The 18,239-nt window shown below is 33.2% G+C and overlaps 2 protein-coding genes across 7 annotated transcripts in view; one reads left to right on the top strand and one right to left on the bottom strand.

Moving 5' to 3' along the window:
* Positions 1 to 18,239, bottom strand: part of LOC129919565 (pleckstrin homology domain-containing family G member 5) — a 245,117-nt gene that overhangs the window by 70,215 nt on the left and 156,663 nt on the right. For 4 of the 6 annotated variants that reach the window (XM_056000494.1, XM_056000491.1, XM_056000493.1 and 1 more), the window contains exon 2: positions 379 to 2,188. The exons of the other annotated variants lie outside the window; for them this stretch is intronic. In XM_056000494.1, the coding sequence (XP_055856469.1) occupies positions 379 to 1,905 (1,527 nt within the window). In that variant the 5' untranslated portion in view covers positions 1,906 to 2,188. The remainder of the gene's footprint in view (positions 1 to 378; positions 2,189 to 18,239) is intronic. 6 annotated transcript variants of the gene reach the window in all.
* LOC129919566 (protein snakeskin) overlaps positions 1 to 18,239 on the top strand; it is a 181,599-nt gene that overhangs the window by 26,546 nt on the left and 136,814 nt on the right. The window lies entirely within an intron of this gene.

Here is an 18,239-nt window from a genome sequence, read left to right as displayed (position 1 = left end):
TAAAAACCTTCTATATTTAAAAAGATAAGACAATTAAATTTTGGGTTGATATAAGTAGCTTACACCTTTAACTCAAACAAATATGTACAAAGTTAATTCCGACAGCTTCTCAAATAAAAATTTCCATTTAAGGCTTATAACCCTTTTTAGGCAATGGATTCCTTTAACCCCAAAATCAGAGGTTTTCTTTTTGCACATAAATCTCCTGAGGATGTTAAAACAATACAAAAGAATAAACTCTCAATAAAAATACGAAAAAAATCAAATAAATTTATTTCAACAAAAAAGAAAATGAAAATAAACAAATAAAGGATAATCTACAGAAAATCAAACATCTTTTCTCTCCATATTATTCTCTACGCAAAAATATACACTTACCTGTAACTTACTGGTTGGAGGTGATACCACCAAACAAATTTTCATTGTCGCCCGCAAAAATTCCTCTCGTTTGGAATTCAAGTCGCTGCTGCTGCTGGGTGCCATTTCCTGTTTGCCAATCGACGATGTCGTAACCGTTGCTGCTGTCGATGATAAAAATGGATTCAAACTTCTAACCACACTGCTACCAATCGAAGATTGAGGTGAAATTTTATCCTTATGTTGTTGGTATTGGTGTTCCTTCGTTTGATGGTGTTTTGGTTCTCTTGTCGGAGAATTCAACGAGAAAAGTTTCCTTTTATGTTTTCCCGGACTTGTCGGTTCGAAGGCACTTGAAGATTTTTTGTCATATAATTGTGCTACACCACCTCCACCTCCTCCGCCTTCAAATCCCAAACCGGAAATGACATCCGCATGATCCCGTTCGCTATCAGATTTCTCAGCACTACTACTCCGACTAAAGGCAAACAATGACTGCGTCGGGGATAACTTTCCTCTGTCATGGATTTCACCATTGCCACAGACACTTCCAGAAGCAGTTCTTCCGGCTGCTTCACTATCCGCACTATCCGAACAGTAAGCCCGTGCTATGATCTCCGGTAGAAAGGGATTATTCGGCGATGTGAGTGTGTATTGATAATAGTCAAGTTCTGGCTCCTTGTCTGTCGATGTAGAAGAAGTCGCTGCTGCACGGTGAATGCTGCTCGTTGGGCATCTCTCCGGTGGAGTTTTGCCATCATCTGATGATGAGGTTTTAAAAAGGAAGCTCTGCAAACGGTTTAACTTATCACCCTCTTGTGATGGATTTCGATTACCAGGTCCGGTACTTAAGTCACCGCCCATCGATAGTAAAGCGGTGTCCTTAAAACTAAAACAGGACCTCGTCGGATCGGCTAAGTCACCACTACCCTCTGCACTATTACAACTATTACCACTATCAGCGCTAAATGTGTGATATTCGAAATCTGGCGGATCGTCGGGACTTTCTAATAACAGTGGTCCCAAATTTCCCAATCCTGGCAAAGAACTTGTGTATAATGTTGGACTTATACTGCTACTTAAACCTCCACTAGCACCAGGACTTAAACTGGCGGTAGCGTCTAAAACTATCGGTGATAGAAGATTCGATGTTTGATCCGATTTTCGATGTTTTTCTTCGAACGAATTGTATAGGGTTTTCTTTGGTTCCGTTGTTGGTGGTTTATTATCAAAAAATTGTAACGTTGTTGGTGGTGTTGTAAAACCGCCGCCCATTACGTCGTTTACAGTTGCAGCAATTGTCGCAACAACCGATGCTGGTATATCACACACAGAGACCTCTGGCGAACGAACTAATTTGCGATGTTTTTGTTTTTTTAATGTTGTTGTTGGACTTTGAGTATTATTGCTGTTATTAGACTTGACAATAACAACTGATGATGATGACGAAGTGGAGCTATTTCGATTAGGAAATGCTGCTGTTATTTTTGATTGATTTGATGCTGCTGATACTACTACTTGATGGCCAGTTGTTAGAGCTTCGTCCATAATAGGCTATATTAGCATTTATAATAAATAAGTTTTTGGTTTTTTTTTCTTAGTTTATAAACTATTCAATTAAGTTTTTTGTTAGTATCTAAAATTAAGAAGCGTTTAATGTTTTCCCCCACCAAAGAGAGTTTAGTTTTTGATTAAACTTTTTGTTGGTTTGTTTTCTACAATTAAAAATATTTTTTGTTTTTTTTTTTTTTTTGATTTTTTGTGTTTTAAATTTTTTTGATTTTGCGATTCGTTAAGAAAAATTTATTTATTTGCTTGAATTTGGTGGTTCCTGAAAGAAGAAATAAATAAATAAGTAAGAATTTTTTTTTATTAAATTTAATAAATTGCAACGACTTTTAAGGAAAATTCATGAAATTTAAATCGAATAGTGTAAATCAATAAATAAGACAGAAGACTTTCCTTGAACGCATTCATCTGAGTTTCTGAATGCGATCATTTTTTGACAGGTCAACTTAACAATGAAAATGGCTTTTGACAGTTGATGACAGAAACCAAATGAGCCCGACCTCGGTCCGAATCGGCTCCGACTAAGTCCGACCTCGACTACGAAATGGGTCCGACGGCGCCTCAAATTAGTATGAAAATTATAATCACCTCAGAGCCGATTCCATATTTATTGGTATTTTCACCACGATTTCTCCTTCGACTTTGTGTTCATACACACAAAATTGCAAGTGTGTGAGTGCAACCTCGTTTTTTGCGTTTTGAGGTCGGAGTGTCTTTTCTGAGCTCCTTTTTCTTGCTTTAAGGGAAAGGTGAAATAATTATGGCCGAATTCAAAATGGCGTACGTCAAACGTAACGTAACGCAATATCGAAAAATAGTATTGCCAGGCATGATTTATTTTATTATCGTTCAGAAATTTATGCAATCTTTTACAATAATCGTACACATTTGATTTGTTTTATTGAAGCAACTAAATTGCAATTTGAAAATCTCAACTAAAATATATATGAACACAACATGAGTTATTTGTTTTTCATTTCATAGTTTTTTAAAAGTAAGAGGTCTGTCCTACGGGAGCTAGAAAGTTGTTGTTTATTTCAATTTTTTTGTAGAAAATAAGAAGACCACAAACAAAAATAAACTCAAATGATTGTAAATCATTGTTTTCTTTTTTTTTTACTTCTTTTTTCAATTCCCCGGACATACAATGTGTGTTTATTTGAGGTAACTGATAACTTTACAATGTTTATTCTTGTGTGAAAAAGTTTTCTATCAGACTCACATGTAGGTGGTTCTACGGCACACCAAGAGATTCTGATAAAAATGAGAACAAAAACTTTTCTTATTTTCACCTCGAAGCGTACATAAGTTGTGTGATGTGTTGCACCACCTTTATGTTAGCTAAATACAAAAAAAAAAAGTAACTTTTTCTAAAACTTTAAAGTAAGATAAAGAATTTTTCGTGTTTTTTTTGATATACGATGAAGAAAATACAAAATATTATACGAATCACGTTTGTTTTGTGTTTTGCGATGTGTTTTATTTCAACGGCCATTAAGTTTTTCCATTATAAAAGTTTAATACTTGGCCAGGAAAAAAAGAAATAACATAGATATCCTTTTTTCCTAATAAAAAATGTTATGTTATTTTGGTGATGTGTGTTTGGGTAAGAAGAATTTTAGAAGTGACCGTAATTCTTCAATAATTTAAGACTTTTTATTTTTAAACTTTTTAAGAGAAAAGAAAAACATTGTGATAGATTATTATGTTTGTTTAATAAAAGACAAGCTGATATCAAGGGGCACGGTAGTGCCCAGCCAAGTTCTCTAGCAACTTTTGCACTACACCCTTATTTACAGGAAACAACTCAGGCCATTTTCGACCCCCCTCTAACTTCCACACCAAAGATGCTAGAAATTTCAAACTCACTACATTTGTTGAGCTCGTAAAAACTAAACTCCTCACAAAATTTCAGCCTCCTACGATGAGTAGTTTCTGAGATATAGGGCTTCAAAAATCGCAAAAACCGTAACTGACTCACTGACTCACTGACTCACTGACAGATCATCAAAATTATGGAGAACTTCCCGATATCGTAGAAACTTGAAATTTTACACGGTGATAGGACTTGTGGTGTATACAAAGGAAAAAATCGAAAATTTGAGATTTTCAATTCAGGGGGCGTGGCATCCGCCCATTTCCGCTGAATTTTCATCATATATTATAGAGCACTTCTGATTATCGTAGAATCTTGAAATTTGGTAGAATAGTAGAGCTGGTAGTTAATACAAAGGAAAAAATTTAAAACTTGAGAATTTCAGCCAGGGGGCGTGGCAACCGCCCATTTCCGCTGAATTTTCATAAATTATTATAGAGCACTTCTGAATGTCGTAGAATCTTGAAATTTGGTAGAATAGTAGAGCTAGTAGTTTATACAAAGGAAAAAATTTAAAACTTGAGAATTTCAGCCAGGGGGCGTGGCAACCGCCCATTTCCGCTGAATTTTCATCATATATTATAGAGCACTTCTGATTATCGTAGAATCTTGAAATTTGGTAGAATAGTAGAGCTAGTAGTTTATACAAAGGAAAAAATTTAAAACTTGAGAATTTCAGCCAGGGGGCGTGGCAACCGCCCATTTCCGTTGAATTTTCATAAATTATTATAGAGCACTTCTGATTGTCGTAGAATCTTGAAATTTGGTAGAATGGTAGAACTGGTAGGTTATACAAAGGAAAAAATTTAAAATTTGAGAATTTCAGCCAGGGGCGTGGCAACCGCCCATTTCCCCTGAATTTTCATAAATTATTATAGAGCACTTCTGATTGTCGTAGAATCTTGAAATTTGGTAGAATAGTAGAGCTGGTAGTTCATACAAAGGAAAAAATTTAAAACTTGAGAATTTCAGCCAGGGGGCGTGGCAACCGCCCATTTCCGCTGAGTTTTCATAAATTATTATAGAGCACTTCTGATTGTCGTAGAATCTTGAAATTTGGTAGAATGGTAGAACTGGTAGGTTATACAAAGGAAAAAATTTAAAATTTGAGAATTTCAGCCAGGGGGCGTGGCAACCGCCCATTTCCCCTGAATTTTCATAAATTATTATAGAGCACTTCTGATTGTCGTAGAATCTTGAAATTTGGTAGAATGGTAGTGGTAGAGCTGGTAGTTTATACAAAGGAAAAAATTTTAAATTTGAGAATTTCAGGCAGGGGGCGTGGCAACCACCCACTTTCACTGAATTTTCATCAAATATAGAGATTTTATATTCTACAGCCATACCTTGCAAAAAGTAGTGAAATCACAACAAAAACATTACTGTTAAAAAAAGAGCCAAGTTCTCCTATGTTGAAATTATGCTGGCACAAAAAGTACTGAGATGTAAAAGTGTACCAAGTTCTAAAGTTTGGGTTCAAATTCGTATCAATAAAATTTTGATTGTTTACTTGGCAATTTTTGAAATAACTTTAAAAATCGATAATTAAGAAAAATTGTCAAGAGAACAATCAAAATTTTATTGATACGAATTTGAACCCAAACTTTAGAACTTGGTACACTTTTACATCTCAGTACTTTTTGTGCCAGCATAATTTCAACATAGGAGAACTTGGCTCTTTTTTTAACAGTAATGTTTTTGTTGTGATAAATTCTTTAATCTGTATCATTATTTTATTTTGTTTCTAAAAGGTGCCTTCAGGTAACTTGGTAGCGATTATGAAAATGATAGTTTTATTTGTAAAAATTGTGATGGAAAGAAGGGTAAAGATTCAGATAAATGATTTAAAAAAAATAATATTGAAAAAAAAAAAACTAAAATTGAAGGTTTTGAAAACTTTTGAACATTTTAGTATTACGACTAATTAGACGCTTTTGTATAAATTTTTTTGTCTTAATCGGTAGGACCTCATTGGTTACGATATCGCCTCTGCGCAAAGCAGAGGCGGTTGAGTTATTTAGGGCAGAGTTACAAATAAAGTATAATAAAGCCGTTTTTGAAAAAAATTAGCTTTTCTATATTTTTGTCAATGGTCTTGAAAAAATTTTTAATTTCACCTTCAAGGAATTAAAAAAAAAATATAACAACCAAGTTTGAATTAAATTGCTTCTGTGGTTTGGGCTGTAAAGATAGAGACAGACCGAACTTCGTTAACCACTTTTCTCGCATTCTCTATTAACGTAATGTCATGTCTGATTTTTATCTCGAGCTCAATTTTTTTTTTGAGTATTAGTACGAAAAAGTGTGGTTTAAGCTGAATTGTAAAATACATCATAATGTTATAAAAAGTTGATACTGCTACAAAGTCAAAACCTATAAATCTTTTAATATTTCCCAGCAATTTAATTTTATTAATTCAATAATTTTGTTGAACAAAAACCGTTTCAACATTCATAATTTTATAAATTAATTTCTCATCTCTTTCCAATCAAATAATGTTTATTTTCTATCATAGAACAAAAAACACTACAGCAAATGATTGATTATCTTTTTTGAAGGGTTGGTTGAGTGCTGTACAAAAAAAAAACTATAATGTTAAATTATCAGCTTTCAGAATATTTTAACACAAAAAAGAAGCAACATTTTGATGAATATTAATGACTTCTACACAAAAAAAAAAGATAGATTATTACTATCAACTGATATTTCTATAAAAAGAACAAAATCCACTTGGAATTCACAATTCAATAAGCATTATTCCAGTATCCAAAGAGTCATGCAAAAAGGATTACCATATAGAAGTACCCTTTTACTGCAACACTCGAGAACTTACACAAATTTTTCAAGCTTCAACAATCATGGCTGTAAAATTCATCCGAAAGTAAGTTATTTTTATAACTAAATCAACTTGAACAAGAAATAAAAAAGAATACCCTTTGAGTAAGTGTAAAAGTACCTTTTGCACTTACTTAAATATTACAACGAGTGTTCCTGCAATAATTTGAATAATTTAACTAAAAAATAAATGTTGGTTGGACATTTTAAACACATTCCTTCGAATTTCATTAAAATCAAATTCCCAAAAACAAGATTTTGAAATACTAACGCACTTGTTCTCGCTTTGCTTCAAAAAAAAGTCTTATGTTCTTCAACAGAACCAAATAAATAAATCCACCAAGTTTGATTAAAATTAGATAAGTACTTTAGATTTTATGTTGACACAAACAGACAAACAATATTATACAGCAAATAATAGTTTATTAAGATTTTGTAAGGTAGCCATGAATAGAAAAAAAAACCCCATGGAAGAGCAAAATTATTCATCCCCAAAAAATAGGATACCTACTTTTTCCGTTCATAATAATATTCTATTAGAATTTTCTGCAAGATTTATCCGAAAATTTCTTTTAACTAAAAATTACGTTTTTTTTTTATCGAGAATAGCCGCATAAAAATTCCAATCAACTTAAGCCTATTCCGTATTTATTCTTTGAAAAAAAAAAAAAAAAATCCAATACACCTAAGACTTGAAACGCTATTAGTTGCGATTATAGGGAATATGCCCGTCAGAGTAGAAATAACACTTCATTAGCTTTTAGTTTCAATCGAAAATACATGAAAACGGACCATCTGACACACCATTTTCATGATGGTATTCTTTTCTTTCATGCATGATGTTGATATTGATTCCTTTTCCTTCTGTAAAAAAACAAGACTATAAATGACAAAAAAAAAAAAAAATGTGGTTTCGAAGATGAAAATACAATATCTTCTTCACAATTTTTCAAATTGAATTCAATTTAGAGTTAAGCTTTATTTTTTTTTTTTTTTGTTCATCATCTTGTCTTCAGTCCTTCTTCTTCGTTTGTCAATACCAAATAACATTCTCAATCATAATAACATAGACATTCGTCGTGTATTCTTTGTCATTGCTCATGTAAGTATGCAATGAATTTTGTATTTTTTTTTTGTTATGTTAGAAAATTGCCAAGATTATCCTTCGAATACAATTTAGGCAGAAAGCTTTTTGGATTTGTATTGAAAAATCATTCAAGGGAGAAATACCTCATATTGAGTTGTGTTCTACCTTACCTATAACCACAAAACATATTGACAGATAAATATTTATTTTTTTGTGTGTAAGAGATGATTTTTTTATGACGAAGAAGACTAAAATGATTTTCATCTTGTTTTTTTTTTTTTTTGCTCATCAAATCAAGGGTTTATGGTGTAATTCTGATGGATTTGTCAAAGTGTTGGCGTAAAATTTTGTAAAGAAATGAGGAAATAAGATCACTTTCGGTACTTAAACTTAGCATCACTTGGTTTTAATAAAATTTGATAAGGTTTTTTTGTGGTATCAAATATCTGATATCTTTTAACAGTATTATCAAATACAAAACATTTTGTCAAGGTTAATATATGAATTTGACTAAATTCTATATAAATCTTGTATCAGTTCCATAACGAGTAGCAATATAATGCTCGGGAATTAATTGATGATGCTCGCGGAGCAATATTTTAGAAACTTTTAAGCCTACAAAGACTCAAACTCAAGTTATTATGAGACATTTTAAAAATAAAGGCTGTGTTACATCGTTTAAAAAAAAAAAAACTAGTCCTAAGATTCCTTAATGGATAAATAAAATACTGGTATTTTTGGAAATTTTCCTGCATTTTTGCCAAAAATTACATTTTTTTCTGAAAACTTAGGAGTTCACAAACAATTCATGTTAAGAATAAATCAGTTGGCTGTTTCGGAACCAATTACAACGGTGACTTAAATAATTATAATCTGAGTCCTCTGAACGTCGGAATAGGTTTTATGGTCCAAATAGTGTGAATGTTCTAAAAACTGCTTCGAGAAGTATTAGACTTCAAAAAAACATTAGATATGAAAAATTTAAAAAATTGAGCCCTCTAAAAATATGCAGTGGCTTTTATCGCATACGGCAAGAGAAATGGTATATTGTTCCGACTAATCAAGGGACGAATCGGACAAATATACACGCGAAATGGTATATCAAAGGACAATTCTGCCAAATCAAGAGAATGACTTACAAGCAAATCAAAGGGACGAATCTTGCAAATCAACTAGCAAACCTGCTAATCTACGGGCGAACACGGAAAATCTAAGGGATAATTCCGACAAATCAGCGGAAAACAACAAGTGAATCTGGTAAATCAACAAGTGGCCCCGGGCGAACCTGGCAAACCTAGCAAATCAACAGCCGAACCCAGTTAATCAACAGGCAAACCTGGCAAGTAAATAAACGAATCAGGCAAATCAACATGAGAACCACGCGAATCAACTGGAAAAGCCGGAAAATCAAACAGATGAAGCTGGTAAATCAACATGTCAACCAGGCAAAAAACGGATGAATCCGACAAATCAAAGGTCGCATACGGCAGATCAAAGGACTGATCCGTCATCGACCCCTTCCACTTGTGGGAAAAGCCTTATTGTAAGGAAACTTACTGAAACGGGAATAATCGTGTTGCATGGTATAAAAAGAGAAGGTATGATCATTAGAAAAAACTCAGTATCGAGAACTGTCAAAACTTATGGCTACTGAAGGTTTTGACAGCCCAGCCCATTGAAATTGTTGTTGTAAACAAATTTGTCTTGGAAATTGTTGTTGCTTTTGACTTTGCCAAATGCCAAATGTCAAAACCTTATTACCCCATTTTGTAAGATGGCGGCTCTAATGATCATACCTTGTCTTTTTATACCATGATCGTGTTGAAAGTCGACACCAAGTAACTTTTTGGTAGATTATTCCTGGTCTAATTTTATGGGTCTATTTGGGTACTTCCTAAAACAGAAATATTTCTACTTTTTTCAACATTTTCAGCCCAATTCCTGTTTGGGTACTCTGGAATAGTGTACTTTTGTACATTATTTTAGATAAAAGTAGAAATATTTCTGTTTTAGGCAGTATCCAAACAGACTTTATTATGCTCGGTGTACCAACTGGCTGTCAGTTGTGTTAACTCATTTTTTAACGCATTTAAAACTGTGACAATCTTCTTCCCAATTTCTAGGCTTTCTAGCCTAGATACGAAAATTTATAGGACTGTAATTTCTAATCGGTAAGTGATAACAATAAACTTCTAAGGACTTCAGCTACGAGTTTGTAGAACATTTTTTTTTCTTAATCCTACTGTTTTCGAGATATAAACGAAAAACCCATTTTTGAGACCTTTGACTCACTATAACGGAACAAGCGGACAGAGGAACTTTCATTAAATAATAATTTATTAAAAAACTCTTTTCAATTGAATGACAGTTTCTCACAAAGCTCTTCATATTTTATAAGACATTTTAGTTGTCAATCAAACAAAAATATCCACATTAAATAGGGTTTTTTTTTGTTACATGCAATTTCAATTAAAAACTTTCTCATAAATCAAAATTCTTTCTCCATTGTTACTGATTTGATTTATTTTGTCAAAATTGCAAACCTCTTTATTTTTCGATCCAAAAAACCATAAAATGAAATTTGAATGATTTCTTAAACAGCTTATCATAAATCAAGATATTTTTTTTGTTCCTTATTCGATGTAATCAAAAACCCACGTCAGTATTAAGATATTTAAACATTAAATTACATAACGTTACTGTCAAATAAATGAACACAATAATACTTAAATAGGATTTACCAAAAAAACTTCCTTTACACACTAAATCGCTTTAAAAATAAAATAAACTTCTTTATAAATCAAAATACGATTTAACTTCTTTATAAATTATAATTCTATCCCTAAAAATAACCTCTGTCGACCTTTTGACCATTTTTCTTGACCTTTTCACACACACTCACAAAAATACAATAGAAAAAGTTGAAAGAAGAAGAAATAGAAAACTTATTTGAATAAAAAGGAAAATCATGTAGGTCGCCATTTATATTTCTTTGGGGCATTTAGGTATTTTTTTTTTGTGTTTGTATTCGTTTCGTCATGCCTAATCCATCAAGTTCACTCTTCGATTCACTTTCAAAATAAAACTTTTATATGAATAAATATCCTGTAAGTCCTTTTCATTCAAATATACAAGAAAAAAAGGCAATTCTAGAAAAAGAAGAAGAAAAGAAAAAAAAAACAGATTAACACAAAAAGTGCCAGAGTCATAAATTCTTCACATCAAAATGCAATTCACTGTGCTTTTTTTTTTCTATCTGTGTTCTGAGCTCTATTACAAGTCACACACAAAAGTAGAGAGTACTTTTGTTATGGAAAAACACACGTGAGGACATGACTTCTGTCATAAATTATATCCATCCACTTTCTATTTTCTCAACTTATAGCTAAGGACTAAGAGTAAAAAAGGAAGTCTACACACTCTTCCATATTGCCCCTTAACCAACTAAGCACCCATATCCCTCTTTATTATTTGGTCTGCTGATATACACGCGCACACCGGAAATAGTTAATTAATTTTGCCTTTGCCCAGCATATTACACATTTCACTAGTTTTGTTGGTTCATTCGCCTTTAAGCTATCAGTTCTATACTTAATTTTTTTTTTGCTCTGTTTAGTCTTGGGAAAGACATGACATACGAGTACTGATGGTTGGAAATTGAGAATAGTAATATTAAATTGGGAAGAAAAAAGGACCAAATTTGTGGAAAATAATTTCCCTTTTATTGATAAAAGCAAGAAGATGGATGAAACATGTAACGGAATTTAAGTTTAAGGCCTCTTCATAAAAGGTCATCAAATTTCTAACAAGGCGCTGCATATATGAGTTTTTTTTTAACGCATAACGCAGTCACTTGATTCTATAAGAATTATACTCAAACTTAGTGACGTTGCGGTGTTTTGGAAACCAGTGAGTAATTTTTCCGACAGCGTCACCGAAGCGTTACATGGTTACATATGCACAAGCATATCTTTGGCTCCATTTTATTCTACAGGAATAACATAAGAGCGGTGACACGGCGATATTTTAGAAGACAGAGAGTCTTTTTCCTAAAGCTTCACCGAAGCGTTACATGGTTGCATTTAAGCCCGATTCTGCAGGAATAATACAAAAGTTCGGCAACGCTGAGGTGTTTTAAAAACAAGCACCGCGTTACCTTAAAAGTTACATTTAGGCACAATGCGCACATACGTATTTTTGACTTCATTTAATTCTTCAGGAATCATACATAAGCGCAGTGATACTGCGGTGGTTTGCGATCCAGCGAGTCTTTTTTCTCCAGCGTTACATTAGTTTATCGATAGGTTTTGTCATCAGTAGGGTAAAACTAACTTGGCTCAAGGTGGAATAAACCCAGCTGACGTTCTCTTGCATGGGTTAGCAATCCAACGAACGCTTGGTGAATTTTGCCTCAAAATGATAGGAAGAGCCGACATCGAAGGATCAAAAAGCGACGTTATCCCTGTTGTAACTTTTCCAACCCTCGATTACAACTCATTAAGGAGGGGAATTTTTTTTTCAACCCTCACAACACTGTAATACTCAAAAAATAAAAATAAAATGACATAAAGATTTACTATGATCCATTACGTACGACATCGTCACCATTTAAACTACTCTACCGTTACTCGTACGTCCTTCCAGTTTGATGAAGAAGAAAAAAAAAAAAAGAAAAACAACCCACACACACTCATCATCAAGAGTATTTTGCAAGGGTTGTGTGTTGAAGCTCGTAAAAGCCATTCGTTATACTCTTGAGAACGAACACTGATGAAGCAGCCATCAACATGGCCACGACTTCCGTTATGTTCAGTAGAAACTTTTTTTTTATCCCTTTTCACTCATTCCGTAACTCAGCAGGTAAACGGCAAGGTATTGCAATCATGAAAGATGTATTTTGTTGAACAATGTCGTTGCAAGGGTTTTGACTTTCAATCATTCTTGACAGCATGTTGACAGAAAAATTGAAAAAAAAAACTAAATCGACAAACACATGGTCATGCATTAAAGTTTGTAAGAGGTTGAAAATTTATTTATTTATTTTTTTTTTTTTCTTAAATGTAAGTAATTTTTAGATTTTAGAAGCAATTAACTGATTTAGGAAAAAAAAAAAATATTAATTGGGTACGTACATGGCAATAAATCATAACTGGAAGAGAATAATTAAAATTTGACATTTTTTGTGGTAAACTGTCAAAAAATGTCATTACAATTTTTTTGTATCGCAGCATGTTACTGAGTGATTTATCATTAAAGGAGTGATTGCTGATATAATTCCTTGCTGAAATTCATTAAAAAGAGGATTTACTCCTATAAGCACACTATAGAAACCCTATAGGAGAGCTTATTTAAATATAATGCATCTGTCTAGCTTAGGTTAGGTTAGGTTAGGTTAGGTTAGGTTAGGTTAGGTTAGGTTAGGTTAGGTTAGGTTAGGTTAGGTTAGGTTAGGTTAGGTTAGGTTAGGTTAGGTTAGGTTAGGTTAGGTTAGGTTAGGTTAGGTTAGGTTAGGTGAGGTTAGGTTAGGTTAGGTTAGGTTAGGTTAGGTTAGGTTAGGTTAGGTTAGGTTAGGTTAGGTTAGGTTAGGTTAGGTTAGGTTAGGTTAGGTTAGGTTAGGTTAGGTTAGGTTAGGTTAGGTTAGGTTAGGTTAGGTTAGGTTAGGTTAGGTTAGGTTAGGTTAGGTTAGGTTAGGTTAGGTTAGGTTAGGTTAGGTTAGGTTAGGTTAGGTTAGGTTAGGTTAGGTTAGGTTAGGTTAGGTTAGGTTAGGTTAGGTTAGGTTAGGTTAGGTTAGGTTAGGTTAGGTTAGGTTAGGTTAGGTTAGGTTAGGTTAGGTTAGGTTAGGTTAGGTTAGGTTAGGTTAGGTTAGGTTAGGTTAGGTTAGGTTAGGTTAGGTTAGGTTAGGTTAGGTTAGGTTAGGTTAGGTTAGGTTAGGTTAGGTTAGGTTAGGTTAGGTTAGGTTAGGTTAGGTTAGGTTAGGTTAGGTTAGGTTAGGTTAGGTTAGGTTAGGTTAGGTTAGGTTAGGTTAGGTTAGGTTAGGTTAGGTTAGGTTAGGTTAGGTTAGGTTAGGTTAGGTTAGGTTAGGTTAGGTTAGGTTAGGTTAGGTTAGGTTAGGTTAGGTTAGGTTAGGTTAGGTTAGGTTAGGTTAGGTTAGGTTAGGTTAGGTTAGGTTAGGTTAGGTTAGGTTAGGTTAGGTTAGGTTAGGTTAGGTTAGGTTAGGTTAGGTTAGGTTAGGTTAGGTTAGGTTAGGTTAGGTTAGGTTAGGTTAGGTTAGGTTAGGTTAGGTTAGGTTAGGTTAGGTTAGGTTAGGTTAGGTTAGGTTAGGTTAGGTTAGGTTAGGTTAGGTTAGGTTAGGTTAGGTTAGGTTAGGTTAGGTTAGGTTAGGTTAGGTTAGGTTAGGTTAGGTTAGGTTAGGTTAGGTTAGGTTAGGTTAGGTTAGGTTAGGTTAGGTTAGGTTAGGTTAGGTTAGGTTAGGTTAGGTTAGGTTAGGTTAGGTTAGGTTAGGTTAGGTTAGGTTAGGTTAGGTTAGGTTAGGTTAGGTTAGGTTAGGTTAGGTTAGGTTAGGTTAGGTTAGGTTAGGTTAGGTTAGGTTAGGTTAGGTTAGGTTAGGTTAGGTTAGGTTAGGTTACTTTACGTTACGTTACGTTATAGTGAGAAGTATTATGAAGTAAAGAACCAAAAATTAAGCAAGTTCATACATCATTTGGCCACATTTCACCCCATTTAAGAAGAAGTGCAGTAAACCCTTACCAAAACCATTCGTCTTAGTAAATATGTCCTCCAGGCTTTATATCTGTCAAATGAAATGAAGTGCAAAAGAAGGCAAAACGATTGGTCTATTAAAAGCATTTAATGAACATTCAGAGCACGTTCTTGTTCCGGAAGTAGCCCCTTGGGGGTTTTACTACATTGATGACTTTGCAAAATGTACAAAATAACCAGAGACCATAGAGAAACATTAAATATAATAAAAGTGGAGGTATTAAGCAATATGGCTTTTAATTGTTTCCAAACCCCATAAAGTTACTGTGTACTTGTTTTTTTTTTTGCATAATCTTAATCATACAAAAAATTAAAGCAAAACACACACAATACGATTGCATGTTTGACTAACAACGGATAAGGTAGGTCTAAAAAGACTTTACTTTATTTGTTTTTGCTATAAATGAGGTCGAAAGTAATAAAGACGTATATTACGAAATCAGTTAACAACAATAGGTCGCGTGTTCAACTCTACCTCTATTAAAGTTCTATTTTTGATTTTCTAAGGGGGTTTGTAAGGATTATACAATACTGCGTGTAGCGTGTTTTGTTTTTTTTTTTCCAAAGCTTAAGATTAGATTGAGATGTACATAATATATAGTGACAGAACGCCATAGAAAAAAACTCCCGCCCTTATTTTTTTTTTCTGTTTTTAATATGATGTCGAAAATTCGACATCATCTATTACCTACAACAATTAATTCGACTGCGTATGGTGTTGCAATCAAACTAATGGCATTCCCATTAGCTGATAGCTTAATATAGAAAACTTTTCGGGACAAACCATATAATATGGGTAGAGAAAGAGAGAGCTATACAAATGTTATTGTGCAAAGAGATAAAGAACTCTATATTGTGTTATCATGAAGTACTAGGCCTCCATTTTATATATATAATACCTCTATAGTACATCTATTGTTTGCAAGTTTGAAGAAGAAAAAAATAAATAATAATAATAATAGAAAGCAATTCTTCATAGGGCTTAAGTAAATCCATCCCGAAAAAATACCCTATTCACAAAAGACCTCTAAGGCTCTCTCATCGGGTCTAGATGGTGGTTAACAAGATTTATGGTAGGTCGTAAATGTATACTTTAGCAAAGGCTTTTCACAAAAGATCTTATCATTCTATATGGCTGGCTTCGGGTTGTTGTTGTTGTAGAAAAGGATAAAATAACCATGATAAGAGAGTTTATGTTTATGAAATGTGGATTAGCTTATAATATTTATATTCGAGCTGTGTGTTAATGATTTTTAGTTAAAGGATTCTTTTGAAGACGAAAATAAACTTCGAAAAGCATTTAAGTTTGGAAAAAGAATGGCTATAAATTTACTTGGAGTGGTAATATTTTTTGGATAAGGTTATTGTTTATTTGTATTTTTGGTTTTAACATGAAAATGTGAGAATAAAAAAAAAGTACGCATACACCACAGTGAACAAATGAACTTGCACAAACTCGCTGGTAAGCATACGCGTATTTCAACCGTTTTGTTATACAGTAGTTGAATACCGCATTTCTTTTAAGTAATGAGATATATCGGATGCTAATCGAAGTATCATGAACGATAGAAAACCACCGACCGTAGCTCAGGCAGGGATTTTTTATGGATCGAGATCCAGTGGCGTATCCACAAAAAAATTTGGGGGAAAATTTTTTAAATTTTTTTTAGAGGGAAAATGTACGAAAAAATTTGTTTCTCTTTTTTATCCATCTTTGATCGAAAGTGAAGAGCTGTGGTGCGGTACTGAAAGTGGTAAAGTAGCATTTTACTGCTACTACTCGACAGCTTCGTACTCTGTCCCCTCCTTACATAATAAAAGTAGTGTTTTTTTTCAAAGTTGTTATACTGCAAACATTTTACACAATGAGCAAGGAGTTCAGTCATTCATAAAAAAACACTTTATTTCGTTCGAACTTTGTCATGTACTGAATTCAAAACTCTTAACAGATTTATTCCTATCACGTTTATAGTTATTGAGCTATAGGCTCGTTATTATTTTCGATATAAATGCTCATGTTCCGCAATTCGAACGAAAGTGAATTGAAATCACTTTTCAATTTCACGTGAAATTAAATATCATATTCTTCATTTCGATCGATTTCGAAAACTTCAAAATTGCTTCAAACTGTCAAAACTGAAGGATCATTCATTTTTATTTTGTTTCTAAAGTGAAATTACTACTACTTTGGACATGGATGCAATTTTATCCGCAATTTTAATGGAAAAAGCAGAATTTAAAAGAAAAATGAAGAAGACACATTTTGTGAGACAAATCAAATATGTAAGTGAAATGCTAAACATGGGCAGTATTATTGCAAATTTTAAAACAAAAATGAATTAGTGTAAAGCGAATGAGGTTGCTAGCACAGAAGGAGTGCGCAATTCCCGAGGGTACCTGGAGAATTGCGCACTGCAAACACAGAGGCAGTGATAAATTATAATATTTTATTCCATGAGGCATTATGTATTTTGTATTAAATCAACAACAAATAAACTATACAAAACAATAAAAATATAAGTTTTGATAATATTTTGTCCAAAATTGCAAATTCATTGAAAAAGGCACTAAATTCAAAGTAAACTGAATTCGATGAGAAAATCTAAATGAGTGAAAAAATGCAGAACACCTAATTTCACTTTCGGCAAGTGAATGCCCAAAAAGTTAAATGCAGAATGTGAAAGTCTCAAATATTGATTTTCAATTAAGTTCTTTTTGATGTTTAATCCAAAATACATATTATTTTTTCGTAATATGTTGCTTTTTTAATCCAAATCAAAAGCGCAAAATGGAATTTGCTAAGAGAAACCATTAGTTATGTTGGCCACTATACGATTTTGAGATATCAAAAATTTCTATTTCTAATATCTTTAAAAGACGGCGTTTTGAGATTGCATTTTGCATAAGAAGTTTTGCAAAATTTAACGGTGATGTAATTCGATGTCAAAACACACAAAAAAAATGATCTGAAGAATTCCAAATCGAACTAAAATCCAAAAAAAAATTACGCCAACCCTCAACGTCAGCTGAGGCTCTTACTCAAACAAACATAAACATCCGTTTCAGATTTTGGAGGGGGCTCGAGCATCTGAGCTGCCTCTAAATCTTTAAGATTTACGAAAAAGTTTCAGTAAATCATGTTCATTATGATGAAATCAGCTAAATAATAACATGATCTTAAAGGCTTGGGGGGGGGGGGGGGGCTTGAGCCCCCCCCTCAATACGCCACTGTCGAGATCGTTAATATAGGTAAGTAATATCTGAGTCATAATACTCAATGCTAACGCTTAACAAAATTTTCACTATCAGTTTTGGATTATCTTATGGAGTTATATGTCTAAGTGAAAGTGAACTATATAAAACGAACAAATTAAAGGATAAAACAATGTAAGTTGCGGCCAAACATAATGAATTTGTTACAGATAATTCCTTCTCACAAATTTCTAACACTTCTGTGAAAGGTCACTAGTATGTTATCTCATTATCAGAATACACATATCAGTGCTGTCTACTGCAGAAGAAAAAAATCCAATCAAATGGAACAAATGTTGAAACGATTTTTTAAAATTTCGAACATTTCTGGCAATAGCTCATTACTCGGATTTATATAGATTTGCAATTGATTTTATAAAGAAATAAAGCAATTGCGGGTAATAAGGCCTGCTTCGGCTAATTAGGCCAAGGTCACAGGAATGCAATTTTAAATGTATTGTAGTAGCTCAAAACAAACCGTATATTTTACACTCATAAATGACT

Source organism: Episyrphus balteatus, chromosome 4, assembly GCF_945859705.1.
Source record: "Episyrphus balteatus chromosome 4, idEpiBalt1.1, whole genome shotgun sequence".
Lineage (NCBI taxonomy): Eukaryota > Metazoa > Arthropoda > Insecta > Diptera > Syrphidae > Episyrphus > Episyrphus balteatus.
This window is presented reverse-complemented; position numbering and strand designations above follow the sequence as displayed.